This window comes from Cynocephalus volans, chromosome 1 (genome assembly GCF_027409185.1).
Source record: "Cynocephalus volans isolate mCynVol1 chromosome 1, mCynVol1.pri, whole genome shotgun sequence".
NCBI classification, from domain to species: domain Eukaryota; kingdom Metazoa; phylum Chordata; class Mammalia; order Dermoptera; family Cynocephalidae; genus Cynocephalus; species Cynocephalus volans.
The window spans coordinates 60922080-60936326 of NC_084460.1; the positions used below are offsets into that span (position 1 = coordinate 60922080).

A 14247-nucleotide genomic window follows, 5' to 3' on the forward strand; every position below is an offset into this window, starting at 1 on the left:
CTTCCCAGGGCATGCTTCCTCCTGGCTCCTGGGTTAGGCACTCTGATGCCAAGTCTCTCTTAGTCATCAACATTCTCATCCTTTCTTTAAGAATTTCAAACAGTGATACAAGTCTGCTTTAATTCTTACTTCTGCATCTAGGTAAGACAGTTCATTCCCTATACAAGTTTTCTATGTTCTAGTCTAGTTTCAAAAACTATAAACACATTGAAATTAAAACATGAGATATTAGGAATAAAAAATAAAATGGGGGCCAAAAACCACAGTATCAGGTAGTCAATAGCATGGCTTCACATCGCCCCACCCCACCCTTCCCGGAAGCATGTACAGGAAGCCACAGGTAGTCACTGCAATGCCAATCCAAGATTACATGGTCAGTATGGTCTAACAGTCACATTTGAAACAGCAATCTAAACCAACACCAAGCTGGAGTGTTCTCTCCACAGGAAGACCAACTGTTTTCTACAGTAGAATGTCTGTGCAAGTCAGCCCCAGACCCTGGGAAGGTGGTACTGTGCTGGGGATGTGGTTCCCTCAAGCAGTGTGATGTTTGGAGACTAATACTGAAAGCTGCGTTTTGTCTGGATATCATCAAGAATCTGCTGCAGCTCCTCGTCTTCAAACCTCCCCTCCAGGCTACAAGAAAACCAAAAGAAATGTGTGTGTTAGCAATGGGCAACTTCTCCACACTCTTCTTTGAGGCATGATCATCTCTGACACCCTTACCTTTCACCTGTATTTCTTTTCTGTTTTTTCCACAGAAGAACATGAAAAATTTCAAACATACAAAAGGTATAAAAAAATAGCCTTAATAGTTAGCCCTACTTGGTTTAGATTTCTTCATAAACTTAACAGGAACAATTGGTGGCTCTGTGTATGCTCCCCCATCCCAACACCTTCCCCTCCTTCTCCAAAACTAACCACTATCCTAAATTTGGTATTTATCACTCACACATATTTTTATACTTACTGTATATTTATGTATCTGTAGCAATATGCAGCACTGTTTTTAAATTTTATAAGAAACGGCATCATACTACATGTATTGTATCCTTCTGCAATTTTTTCTCTCAAAATTCATTTTGGCATTTGCTCACCATGTTGTTTTTTTTTTTTTTTTTTTTTCCCGGTGACCGGCGCTCAGCCAGGGAGTGCACCGATCATCCTTATATAGGATCTGAACCCGCGGCGGCGGGAGCGTCGCCGCGCTGCTAGCGCAGCACGCTACCGAGTGCGCCACGGGCTCAGCCCACCATGTTGTTGTAATTCATTAATTTTTTCACTTCTGTATAATAAACACTGTATGACCATATAACGATTCATTTATCCACAGTCTTACTGACTCACAGACTAATTCTTTTTTAATAAATTTTTATTGAATCAAAATTGATTATACATATTTTGGCGGTTCAACGTTGAGATATGTTGATCAAATCAATATCACTAGCATATATGTAGTTATAAATCGTACTTATTCTTTATGCCCCTTGTCCAATCTCTCTCCATCCCCCTTTCCCTCCCCCCTCTAATTACCCTAGATTTCTTCTCTCCTTCTGAAAGAGTAATGTTTACTCTGTTGATTTGTTGCCTAGATGATCTGTCCAATACTGAGAGGTGTGATCAGGTTCCCCAATATTATTGTAGAGCAGATGGTTCTTCTGACAGACTGCTTAATTCTGTTATTACTGCCAGTGCAGCAGTGAGCACAGGCCTACATGGCTCCTTGTAAACCTATGTGAGTTGCCTTTAAGATGTACTCAGGAATGGATTTCTGGGTCATGGGGTATATTCATCTTTAACTTTACTAGACATAATGAAATTGCTCTCCAAAGTGATTGTACTAATTTGCACTACTACCATCAGTGTATGAGAGTTATAACTGTTCCACATTTTTGCTATCACTCAGTGTGGTATAAAACTATCATTATCATACACTGTTAAAAAGGTACTTTTGTTCAATGTTGGCAATATCTATTGAAATTTTAAATGCATACACCTTTTAGACAGTAATTCTATTTGTAGGAAATTATCCAATACACAAAGAACTTATCACAACTGGTACTAACCTTGGTATCAGAGCCTTTGACTCCTCAGCAGTCTCTGGACACAGGTTGGCCAAACAGGCCAACTCAAACTTATGAAGCTTTTTCTGGAGTAGCAAGCTGATTGCAGGGAGGAAAATCAAAACAAACAAAAAATCAAAGAATGACCAATAGGAAAAAGAGGACCATTTGCAATCTTTTAATTACAGTTACGCTGGCTGCAGAATCCCATTTCAAATCATTCCCTGTTCCTACCCCTAAAGAACAGGAAGCTCCAGAGAAAACAGGCAGAGACAATGAAAGCAAAGAGAACACATGAGGGTGGAGAAGCACGTGTCATCACCATTTAAGAAAAACCACTCTATACCTCAAGGACTATACATTTGCCCAGGAATTTATTTTGTCGCTCTCAGCTCTTCCTACTACTCTTTCTTGCTTTGTTATTAAAATTTATGTAAGCACATGATGTTAGATGTCCAATCTATTAGTTATTTTGACATGGAAGTGAATTCTCTTTTTAACTTATCTAGTAATAAAAAAATACAAGATACCCTATTTTGTGCAAATCTATATGTAAACTGCTTATTTTAAAACTAGAAATGTTCAAACTGTATAAAATAATAGTCAATATAAAAACTATCTTGGGGGCTGGCCCATGGCTCACTCAGGAGAGTGTGGTACTGATAATACCAAGGCCACGGGTTCGGATCCTATATAGGGATGGCTGGTTAGCTCACTGGGTGAGCATGGTGCTACCAAGTCAAGGGTTAAGATCCCCTTACTGGTGATCTTTAAAAAAAAAAAAAAAAAAAAAACTGTCTTGGATTTACATCTACCTCTTCTATTGTAAATTTAGTTTCAGAGATGACCTTCAATTTTCTACTAAGAAACAAAAATTTACTGTGCCTGTAACTCTTTCACAAGCATAATACCCATCACAACGCAATTTAGAAAATACAGAAAAACAGAAAAATAAGTTACCTATATCACTACCTAAACAAAATTAACATCACCAACTTAGTATATCATTCCAAACATTTTTCTATGTTTTGGAATATAAACTCACTTTTATTTTCTAATTTTCTGTCACTTAATAAAGCTAATAAAGTTAGCTCACTTGGGACAGCATGGTGCCGATAACACCAAGGTCAGGGGTTCGAACTCCTATACTGGCCAGCTGCCCAAAACAAACAAAACAAAAACAAAAACGAAAACAAAAAACTTCTGAGAATAAAGATACTTTCATTTTGTAAAGAAAAAACTGTAGACATAGCTATATGGGAAGAGGTTCATAGAGTAGCGTGTGCACAAATGTGGAGAGATTTGTTGTAAAATGAACACATGCTTATTTACAAACGATATGAAAAAAAAATCAAAAAGGTGAAAATAACCTGAAATTTTACCAAGAAATAACCAAATAACCAGTGTTAACATTTTCATGGAGATCCCCCTCCTTCCCTCTCTTTATATATACATTTTTAAACAAAAGAAATCATAACAAATTTTATTCTGTAACTGGTCTTTTTTCACTCAACAATACTGATTTCCAAGGCTGTACATACATAACTCTATCTTTAGCATAGCAGCCCATTGAAAGGTTGTGCCATAATTTACATATCAAATTTCCTGCTGTTGAACATTTCACTTGTTTCCAATTATTCACTATTTTATTTTATTTTATTTATTTATTTATTTATTTATTTAAAAGATGACCGGTAAGGGGATCTTAACCCTTGACTTTGTGTTGTCAGCACCACGCTCACCCAGTCAGCTAACCAGCCATCCCTATATGGGATCCGAACCCGTGGCCTTGGTGTTATCAGCACCACACTCTCCCGAGTGAGCCACAGGCCGGCCCCCACTATTTTAAATAATGCTTTTTGAACACTGTGATATTGTGATATGAGAAGAAATATTTATATTGGTCTCTGCCCGATTCCTGATATAGAGCTCCTAAAACCCTTATAGATAGGGGCAATAGGATAATCTTTTTTTGTAATATTTGGTCCTTGACCCCAGTTTCTAACTCAGAGCTCCTAAATCCCCTGGAATATCCTGGGTGACAGGAGCATCTTTTGTTCTAATGAGAACTCCAGTGGGATCCTGGATATCCTCAGAATGGGGGCTGGTTGCCAGGGGAACCAACCATGTGATTAGAGGGCTGTAACTTTCAACCTTTCTACCCCCATTCCCTCCCTCCGGAGAGAGGAGAGGGGCTGAAGGTTGAATTGATCACCAAAGTCCAATGGTTGTAGTCAATCATGCCTACATAATGAAGCCTCCATAAAAACCCAAAAGGACAGGCTTCAGAGAGTTTCTGGGGTGGTGAACAAGAATACATCCATGTGCAGGGAGAGTGTCACATCCCAACTTAACAGGAATAGAAGCTCCTGCCCTTGGGACCATTCTGAACCTCATTCTATGTATCTCTTCATCTAGCTGTTCATTTGTATCCTTTATAAATACCCTTTGGAATAAATAGGTAAATGTAATTGAAGTGTGTTCCTGAGTTCTGTGAGCTGCTCTAACCCGAGGAAGGGGTCATAGGAACCCCCAATTTATAGCTAGTAGGTCAGAAGTACACGTCAAACCTGGGGCTTGTGATTGGCATCTGAGCACTCAATCTGTGGGATCTGACATCATCTCCAGGTATATAGCATTAGAACAGAATTCAATTATGCGACACCCAACAGATGTCACTGAAGAACTGTTTGGTGTGTGAAACCCCACAAGTCCGGTGTCAGAAGTGTTGTGCTGGAGACCAAAAAAAAAAAAAAGAAGTCCTCCCTCTCCACAAAGCACACTCCAGAGTAATAGAAGCAGCATCTGATTTACGATAACAGGGCAGGACTTGATCACACTTGTCTCAGTACTGGACAGATCATCTAGGCAACAAACCAACAGAGGAACAATTAATTTAACAGATGGAGAGAACAAATCTATTATTATTAGAGGAGGGACGGGGAGGGGGAAAGAAAAGAGGAGGGGAAGGAGAGGGGGGAGATTGGGCAAGGGGTATAAAGAATAAGTATGATTTGTAACAGTGAATATGCTAATAAAAAATAAATAAATAAATAGCCTAGTCAAAAAACAAAACAAAAAGTGTTGTGCTGAGTGACTGTGTAACAGAGTAGAAAAAAAGTTTTTTCCTCAGAAATATCACCGTAAATGCATACTTCTTTGTGTATCTGATTGATTACTGTGTGTTTTAAAGATTAGTTCCTGGGCCGGCCCGTGGCTCACTCGGGAGAGTGTGGTGCTGATAACACCAAGGCCACGGGTTCGGATCCCATATAGGGATGGCCAGTTGCTCACTGGGTGAGCGTGGTGCTGACAACACCAAGTCAAGGGTTAAGATCCCCTTACCGATCATCTTTTAAAAATAAATAAATAAATAAATAAAAATAAAAAATAAAGATCAATTCCTGGAAGTAGAACTATTCAGTCAAAGTACATGCCCATCCTGAAGGCTTTGGATATCCAGTGCCAGACTGTGCCCTAAAAAGGGATTTATCAATACACATTTCCAACAGCAATGAATCAAAGTCCCTATTTCCTCTACTTGTTACACTAGGTTTCCCATTCTTCTCAATCTTTTAAAATTTACTTAGGTATTTTACCATTTCTTTGATTTCCTTGAGGATGAACATTATTTCACGTGAAATAGCTAGCCAGTTGAAGTTCTTATGTACATTGAACCATTAGAGACTAGTCTATTTTGTAAAAACTAGGTGTCATCTCTCATTTTTTATTTGTTTTTTGTTTTTGGCAGCTGGCTGGTTCAGGGATCTGAATCTTTAATCTTGGTGTTATCAATCATATTTGTTAGAGCTCTTAATATTAACAATATCAATCCTCAGTTTATTCATACTTAAATTTTACATATGGCATTTTATTTGATATAGGGAAATTTAAAGATACTTATGCAAATTCATTTACTTATTCAACAAATATTTAGTGGCTACAATGAGATCAACAAAGTGGAGAACATGACTAAATCCCCACCCTCAAAAAGCTTACATTCAGGGCCGGCCCATGGCTCACTCGGGAGAGTGCAGTGCTGATAACACCAAGGCCACGGGTTCGGATCCCATATAGGGATGGCCGGTTCGCTCACTGGCTGAGCGTGGTGTTGACAACACCAAGCCAAGGGTTGAGTTCGCCCTTACCGGTCATCTTTTTTAAAAAAAAAAAAAAAAAAAAGCTTACATTCAACTATAGTTCATCCATTTTCCCCATATTTAAAGTCTTGTCAACCATAGCCAAGACAATATACATTTGCTCATGTTATCACATAGTACTTTTTTACATCATAGCTTACATCCAAATTTTTAATTCTTCAGAAATTTATTTTGGTGTAAAGTATAAGGTTTAAACTTTGTTTAAGGCTGGCCAGTTAACTTAGTTGGTTAGAGTGTGATGTTGTAACATTAAGGTCAAAGGTTCGGATCCCACATCAGCCAGCCACCAAAAAAAAAAGAAGAAACTTTGTTTTAAAATACTCCTATTTCCCCACTAACTTAGAGTGCCATCTCTCTCTCTCTCTTTTTTTTTACAGTGCCATCTTTATAACATACCAGACTCGTATAAAATATGACAAATTCATATTTGAATCTTTTCCTGAACTTTCTATTCTATTCCAACGATCCATTCTCATGCCAAAGTGTCACTATTTTAATTACTGTTGATTTTTACTGTATTTTGGTATCTTGTAGGGTAAACTCCACTTCATTATCCTTTTTAAAAAATTTACTGGCAGTTCTTACAAATTTAAGATCATTTTATTAAATGCCCCCCCAATCCCTTCAGTATTTAGAACGGCACTAAATGTATACATAATTTTGGGATAACTGACAATTGTATAATAATTAAGACTTCTTATTCATAACTGTGCAAATCCACCTTCATTTAGTCAAGTCATCCCTGAGTCCTAACAGTTTATAGTTTTGTATGGAATGTCTGCACAGTTCCAATTTTTTCCACACACACCCCCCCATTTAAAAAAACAGATTATACTCATTCTGTCCACACTTTACATATGTGAATATCTTTCAATTTCATTTTCTACCACAATTTTTAATGATAATATAGTGGCCCATCAAATGGATTTACCACAATTTATATAATTACTGTTGTATGTTTAGGTTGTTTTTATCTTTGGTTATTACGATAAATAGCTGTCTGAAGAAGACCTGTGTATATATATCTTTTGTCCATCTGACCTTTCCTTAGGACAGTACTTCTCAAACATTTTCACCAAAGTAGAACAAACAAGAACTCCCAGGGGACCTGGAGTCATAGGTTCAAATGACTTTTTGTAACTTTAAGGTTTTAAGTCTCAAGAAAATATAAAAATTCATATGCATATTTTTGCTTTACTCCACAATATGCTGGGATTTGTTTGCTTTAATGTAAAACTGTTTTAAATCACCTACCATCAAATGAAACTAATACTTCAGAATGATGTGCCATCTTTCTGTGACCTCCTATATACCCCAGAACATCACTGTGTCTCCCAGGATACATCTAACCCAATTTGAGAAGTAATGCCTTAGGAAAGAGTGCTAAAAGCTGGTTACCCCTGAAAAGGTAAAGCAGGGATGGCCAGTTAGCTTAGTTAGAGAACAGTGTTATAATACTAAGGTCAAGGGTCAGATTCCTATACCTGTCAGCCACCGAAAAAAAAACGAAAGGTAAAGGTAAAAGCAAAGATCCAGAAAGAATGCCCTTGATCTACATTTATTAACATATAAAGATCACTAAGACAATTTAGGTAAAAAATAAATAAGCCCCCTTTATTTAAAAATAATTTTAAAAAACTCCACAAAAGAATGTTATGTTTTTTATAAGTATGTGTGTATGCATGTGAAAGTTACTTTACAGAAAGACACCTCGGATTTGGGGTATAAAAGCAGGTGGCCAAAGCAATTTTTAAAATTTTGACAAGAACATTATTTTACTTTCATTAAACACACAAACACACACACACAAAACCTCACAGATGAAGCCTAGGAAAGGGGTGAGGGGCGAGCATTCTACTTGCAGATGTCCAGTAGTTTGGATTAATAAAAACTTTCTTTTAGCACTTACCTACGGACACTGGCAATGGTCTCTCTGTTTTTGAAACGACTGAAACGGGCTGTGTAGTTTAAAGTTTTCATGAAGACCTCCGAGAGTTCCTGTTCATCCTCTGCACTCTCATTCTGTTGCTTTCGATGCTCCAGAAGCATATGAACTTCTGAATTTAGAAGTGTCTCAGCTGTTTCAAACTCTATTTGTGACAAGCATAAATGCCAGCTGAAAATATTCCTTCAAAAGCCTGCTTCTAAATGCTCATTTTGTATTTGAACATTTCTCTACCCCTGCAGAAATCAAGGGGCTTCCTACTTCACATCTTTACCTTCATCCACACTCGTGTACCACAAGGCACAGTGGAGTTCATGAGATACTAAAATTTAGCTCAATTAGGCTAGATAGTTAGTGACACCAAAGTACCTGACCTAGATATGCTATTAAATAATGACATCATTTTCCTGATTAGGCCAGTTACTAATTTCAAAATGGAGCACGATTATTTTCCTCTAGCCCGCATGAGCTCATAATTTTTATATTTCTATAATGCTAACATACTCTCAATTTAAAGAACTGTTACATGTTATGGAGAGCCAGGTGTCTGGAAACATACATTAATAATGTACCCCAGGGCTGGCCCGTGGCTCACTCGGGAGAGTGCGGTGCTGATAACACCAAGGCCCCGGGTTCGGATCCCATATAGGGATGGCCGGTTTGCTCACTGGCTGAGCGTGGTGCTGACAACACCAAGTCAAGGGTTAAGATCCCCTTACCGGTCATCTTTAAAAAAAAAAAAAAAATGTACCCCAAATTCTATCTTTGTACCTGCACAAATCTATTATAAGCACTCCTTAAAAATTAAGTTTGAAAAAGAAAAACTATTGCCTCTTTTCCATAATATTTGGCAACCTTTTCCTATGTTTCCAGAATAACACTGTTTAAAAATGCTATTATTCCCTTGGTAATATCATTCTCTCCCTTATATTCCCATAGGACCATATGTTCCTAATACTTATCTCAAAGTATTAGAGCTGGCTTTTATCTGCCTTTCCCTTACAAGTGAGTTCCCCCAGAGTAGAAACCATTCATTCATAAACATGAACTCATGTTTATAATCCCACATACAAGAAGAGGAAGCAACAGTGAGCAAAATCCAAAATTATTTGCAATTTGGCATTTATATGTGATATGGGAATGTTTTCTATTGGGGAAATCACTAACAGTTCCATCAGAGTAAGGACTTCTCATTTCTTGAGCCAGGTGAAAAGAGATTCATTCTTGTTCTACAACATGGACAGCCTATGTGAGGTGCCAGGAGGAAACAGTATTTTTATTTGAAAGGTACTTATTGCTACTGAATATAACAGACATCCAAAAGCTATTTTTCTCCCTGAGGGCGGCAGAGTTTGAACAAGAAGAAACTAAGAGCACCTTCTTTCCTAGTCCATTAGCCTGTAACAGGGGATATACCACATTAAGTGACTATTCTGTACCAAAAACTTTACCACTTTTCATCTTCAACCCCAAAAGGTAGTATAATAAGTACCAGTGAAGAAACTACTGCACCAGAGCAGTCAGCGAAAAAAGGCATTAAGTATCAGGACTATATGACCCCAAAACTCTAACGTGAGAGTAAAAAGAGACATAAGTACCCACTACCGAAAACAGGAAGAAGAGGCTAATTAGCCAGTTAGTCTCAGCTTCTGAGTCTGCAGCATTAATACAATCTTACAAAATGAGGATTAAGAGGCGTAACAAGAGTTACTACTAATAATCACAAGTTCAGTATAGCTGTGGATGCTTTTAAGGCTCCTGGAAAATTGGCCCAAGTTAGAGATGCCTCCCTTTCTGCACTAAACCATGTAATGGGATGAAACTTTCAGGACACCTCTTCCTCATTAAGGGCAATGCCCAAGTACTATTTATATACTATCCTCACTCTTTTTAGCCAAGGAAAGGTGAAGGCAGCAGAACTGTGACTCAGGGGGCCTAGGAAAGGAGTGCCGAGACCTACCCACAGACGCTTTGGGAAGCATTTCCAGGATTCAGCATCAACAAATGGCAGGAGAAGGGGCAGTTCAGACAATTTTTATAATTACGGCCAGGAGGGGCCTCTCCCCATGGCTAATCCCAACAAACATATTGTAGGTTAAATCATAGACGCATACACACACACTCGGGAAAGGGATATAGATTGGGGATCTGCATGTTTTCCTCCCTTGTGCAGGCATCTTAAGAACAATGGCCACAATTTATTAATTTCTGTTCCTAAAGAAGGGAAAACAATTCCTTGCCCAGCATCTCATCTGGGAATTTTCTTAAGGATCCTTCATTACAACTATTATTTTATTTTATTTTTTTATTATTTTTTTTAAAGATGACCGGTAAGGGGATCTTAACCCTTGACTTGGTGTGGTCAGCACCACGCTCACCCAGTGAGCGAACCAGCCATCCATATATGGGATCCGAACCCGGGGCCTTGGTGTTATCAGCACCGCACTCTCCCGAGTGAGCCACGGGCCGGCCCCTTCATTACAACTATTAATAAGTGTTTTACAATAAGAGTGGCATTTTCAGATGGTCTTCTTATATTGCACTTTTTTCTCTCCAGTACAAAATGAGTCAGGGGATTTCTTTAGGTGGAGAGGGAGTGACTGGGATTATATACTCCTTTCTGGAAAAAATGGCTTATTTCCTCAATACAGTTGCTGTTAATGATGGACAGATTTTATTTGCAGGCAAATAGCTCATGAAAACTACCACTGAAGACACCCAGAAGCTTTGAGTTGTCTCACTCATTCTTTCAGTCATACAATGAAATAATAAACACCTGTTTACTTTCCAACCTATGGCAAAGGCTTCCTTATCTTTTAAGTACTGTTGTTTCTATATATCTACATATGTCCTAAAATACATAATAAACATTTCCTATGTCTTTGTCAGTTGAGAAATTAAAGATAACGTATTCAGAACTCTAACACTGTTAATAGATGTGCTCTAAGATCTAATTACACCTGATTCAGGGCTGACCGGTTAGCTCAATTGGTTAGAGTGCAGTGTTGTAACACCAAGATCAAAGGTTCAGATCCCCCTATACCAGTCTGCTGCCCCGCAAAAAAGAAAATTAATTACACCTGATTCCATACATTTTTTTATAATTTACTTTTTTAAAAAAAATTTCATGTATTTATTTATTTTTGGTGGCTGGCCGGCATGGGGATACAAAACTGTTACCTTTGTGTTACAAGGCTGTGCTCTAACCAACTAAGCTAACTGGCCAGCCCTCAATACAATTTTCATGTGTATCAAATGCTACCTGATTTTATCAAAACAAATATTTTCAGAGTGTAAAACACAAAACAAAACACTAAATAAAAAGTACTTAGACAAAACCCAAGTACAAAAAATTGACTTAATTTATCACAAAATTAAGAAAACCATCTGCTTTTTAGTTATTACACCTTAAAAAAGAAACGTATATTTCCATTATGCCAAAAACTTTCATGAATCTGTCCTACGGAAATATTTGAATTTCATTCCGTGAAATAAACAACTGGAAGCAACCAATATGTCTAACAATAGATAAACAAAGGGGCCAGCCTGTGGCTCACTGGGGAGAGTGTGATGCTGATAACACCAAAGCCACAGGTTTGGATCCTATATAGGGATGGCTGGTTAGCTCACTGGGTGAGCGTGCTGCTGACAACACCAAGTCAAGGGTTAAGATCCCCTTACTGGTCATCTTTAAAAAAAAAAAAAGATAAAAAATATTATGATACAACCAGTAAGTACTATCTAGCCCTTTAAAAGAATATCTACTATCTAGCCCTTTACAATATATCCTCAAATTTTTAAAAAGCTGTAGGATGTCTACATTATAACCCAATTTTTGTGGGGAAAAGTGTAGGTGTGTATGTATATATTTCTATATAAGCATAAGATTAGTTTGGAAGGATAAGCACTAAACTTTTCACAGTACTTCAGATGAAAAGAATGTGAAGTTTCACTTTTTACTGTGGATATAATAAATTTTAAAACAGGAGGGTATTGTTAAGGTCTCTCCTATCTACTTTGTTTTTTCCACTACCTGTACGATATAGCATTTTTAAATCTTAAGTCTCCTGCTTATTTTGGGTTGCTAAATTACAAATAAAATACATCCCACTGCACAGAACAAGTACCCTGACAGAGAAGTGTGCTTTGCTTGCTGCCATTTGACAAAGATTCTCTCCTTGACCAAACTCTAGCCAGGCTTCTCTGAGCCTTCTTCTTGACTAGGCTTCAACCTTGGCCCATAAAGACCTGACAAAACACTGATATGGTTCCTAACAGCTCAAGAGCGCATCCCTACGATGACCCTTCCCTGCTCCCCTTAAAATGCATGCCTGAGAAAACTCAAGGTTGCCAAATTTTTACTGTTCGTTCTAGCCAATACCTGAAGATAGGGCTCCTGTGTCAGTCTCTGTGGTAGGGTAGGAGCCTAACTTGGATAGGAGCCAGTCAACAAACCAAGGTGAGTTTCAGATGGACCAACCCTGCCCATCCCGCTTCTTTGTAATTTTTCACTTCTCTGACTCTCAGGTTCTGTACAAATCAAAGTCGAGTTTAGTTCACGCTGGACTCTCTTCCCTAGTGCAACAGTATATTACTGATTAAAACCTGTCCTTACCATCTTAGCGTACGGCTTTTTGAGACATCGCTCCAGAACTTCGCAGTTTATTACCAGATAAAATAGTTAAAGAACTGGCGGGTTACGTCAGTCGTTATAACACCAAGATCAAGGGTTCGGATCCCCGGATCCCCCGTACCAGCCTGCTGCCAAAACAAACAAATAAAACGACTTAAAACAGGTCGCAAGAGGCCGTTCCGAGGCAGAGTGGAGTTGGGGGCCGAGGATTCCAGGGATGGGGCCGTGGAAACAAGATGGTCCTGTCTGAGGCACCGAGCCAGCCTGTCTTAATTAATCTATTTTATCTGTTAACAAACTGCGAAGTTCTGGAAGGATGTGTCAAAGATAAACAAAGCTGTACACTAATAAAAGTGGTAAGGACAGGTTTTAATCAGTAATAAACCAGTGCACTGATTAGGGAAAAGAATCCAGCGTGTGCCGGGCCGGGCCTCTCCCCGGTCCGCGTCCCTCCTCCTCCCAGCCCTATGCCGCCGGACCGACCCGGGCGGATAACACCATGCCTGCGGCGACACGCGAGGTGGCGGAAGTGTCCGGCAGCCCTGGGACCCACCTTTCGGAAAGATGAGCTGTGAGGCGTCCTCCTCTACGTCGCCGGCCCGGGGATCACTGACGCCTGCCGCCATCGCTGCGCCGAGCACCACCACAAACACCGCCGGAAGCGGAAGCACGGAAGCGCCGGCTCCGGCCACGGAGAGGGCGTGGTCTGGGGCGGGGCGGTGGGCGGGGCCAAGGAAGGCGGCCGGGGAAGACGGAGGGACGGTTCCGGCGGGCGGGGAGAGGGGATCGGGGTGGCGGGGTACCTGACGTTCCCTGTCCGCGTGGGAGAAACCGTGCTCCTTCTCTTCTCCAATACGTCCTGGGACTGTCGCCAGGCCTTTCTGGGCGGAGGAAGGGACGACATGAGATGCAGGAATGCGCTAAGTGACGGACCCAAGGAACCCCCTTTGATGGTGAGCTGGGTAGGTGACTCCGAAAGCGTACAGTGGAATTTCTCTCAGTGACTTAAACGTTTTTAGTTTGATTGATTTATAGTGGATTATCTAATACTCCTGAGCACGTGGACAATAATATTGAGAGGCCTTTAACACATCTGTTGGAACATTTGGGTGATACGTAGAAAATTAAGCAAATGAAAAATGATGCTCTGTTCAACTCCAGAGAATACAAAAGGTTGTACAATAAAGGAAATAATCATAGTGCACTTCTTGGCTCACGAGTGAACAATATTTAGGTCATAATGTAAACTGTTGATTTAATAAAAAATGAATTGAAAGGCCGGCCCGTGGCTCGCTTGGGAGAGTGTGGTGCTGGTAACACCAAGGCCACGGGTTCGGATCCCTATATAGGGATGGCCAGTTAGCTCACTTGGGAGAGCGTGGTGCTGACAACACCAAGTCAAGGGTTAAGATCCCCTTACCGGTCATCTTTAAAAAAAAAAAAAAA

The 14247-nt window shown here is 39.5% G+C and overlaps 1 protein-coding gene across 1 annotated transcript; it reads right to left on the minus strand.

Moving 5' to 3' along the window:
- Window positions 1–81: 81 nt before the first annotated feature.
- Window positions 82–13449, minus strand: POLR2D (RNA polymerase II subunit D). The gene is made up of 4 exons (XM_063092174.1): window positions 13355–13449; window positions 8133–8313; window positions 2067–2162; window positions 82–636 (listed from the first exon to the last, which is right to left on the minus strand). Exons 1-4 carry the CDS (start codon window positions 13425–13427, stop codon window positions 558–560), a joined length of 429 nt encoding a protein of 142 aa, XP_062948244.1. The 5' UTR covers window positions 13428–13449; the 3' UTR covers window positions 82–557.
- Window positions 13450–14247: the final 798 nt, after the last annotated feature.

Excerpts from the sequence above, each read along its gene's own strand:
- POLR2D (XM_063092174.1), bottom strand. The coding sequence starts at position 13,427 with ATGGCGGCAGGCGTCAGTGATCCCCGGGCCGGCGACGTAGAGGAGGAC. Across the intron at positions 2,163-8,132 it reads ACCATTGCCAGTGTCCGTAG|CTTGCTACTCCAGAAAAAGC; the intron begins GTAAGTGCTAAA and ends CCCTGCAATCAG. Across the intron at positions 637-2,066 it reads TCAAAGGCTCTGATACCAAG|CCTGGAGGGGAGGTTTGAAG; the intron begins GTTAGTACCAGT and ends GTTTTCTTGTAG.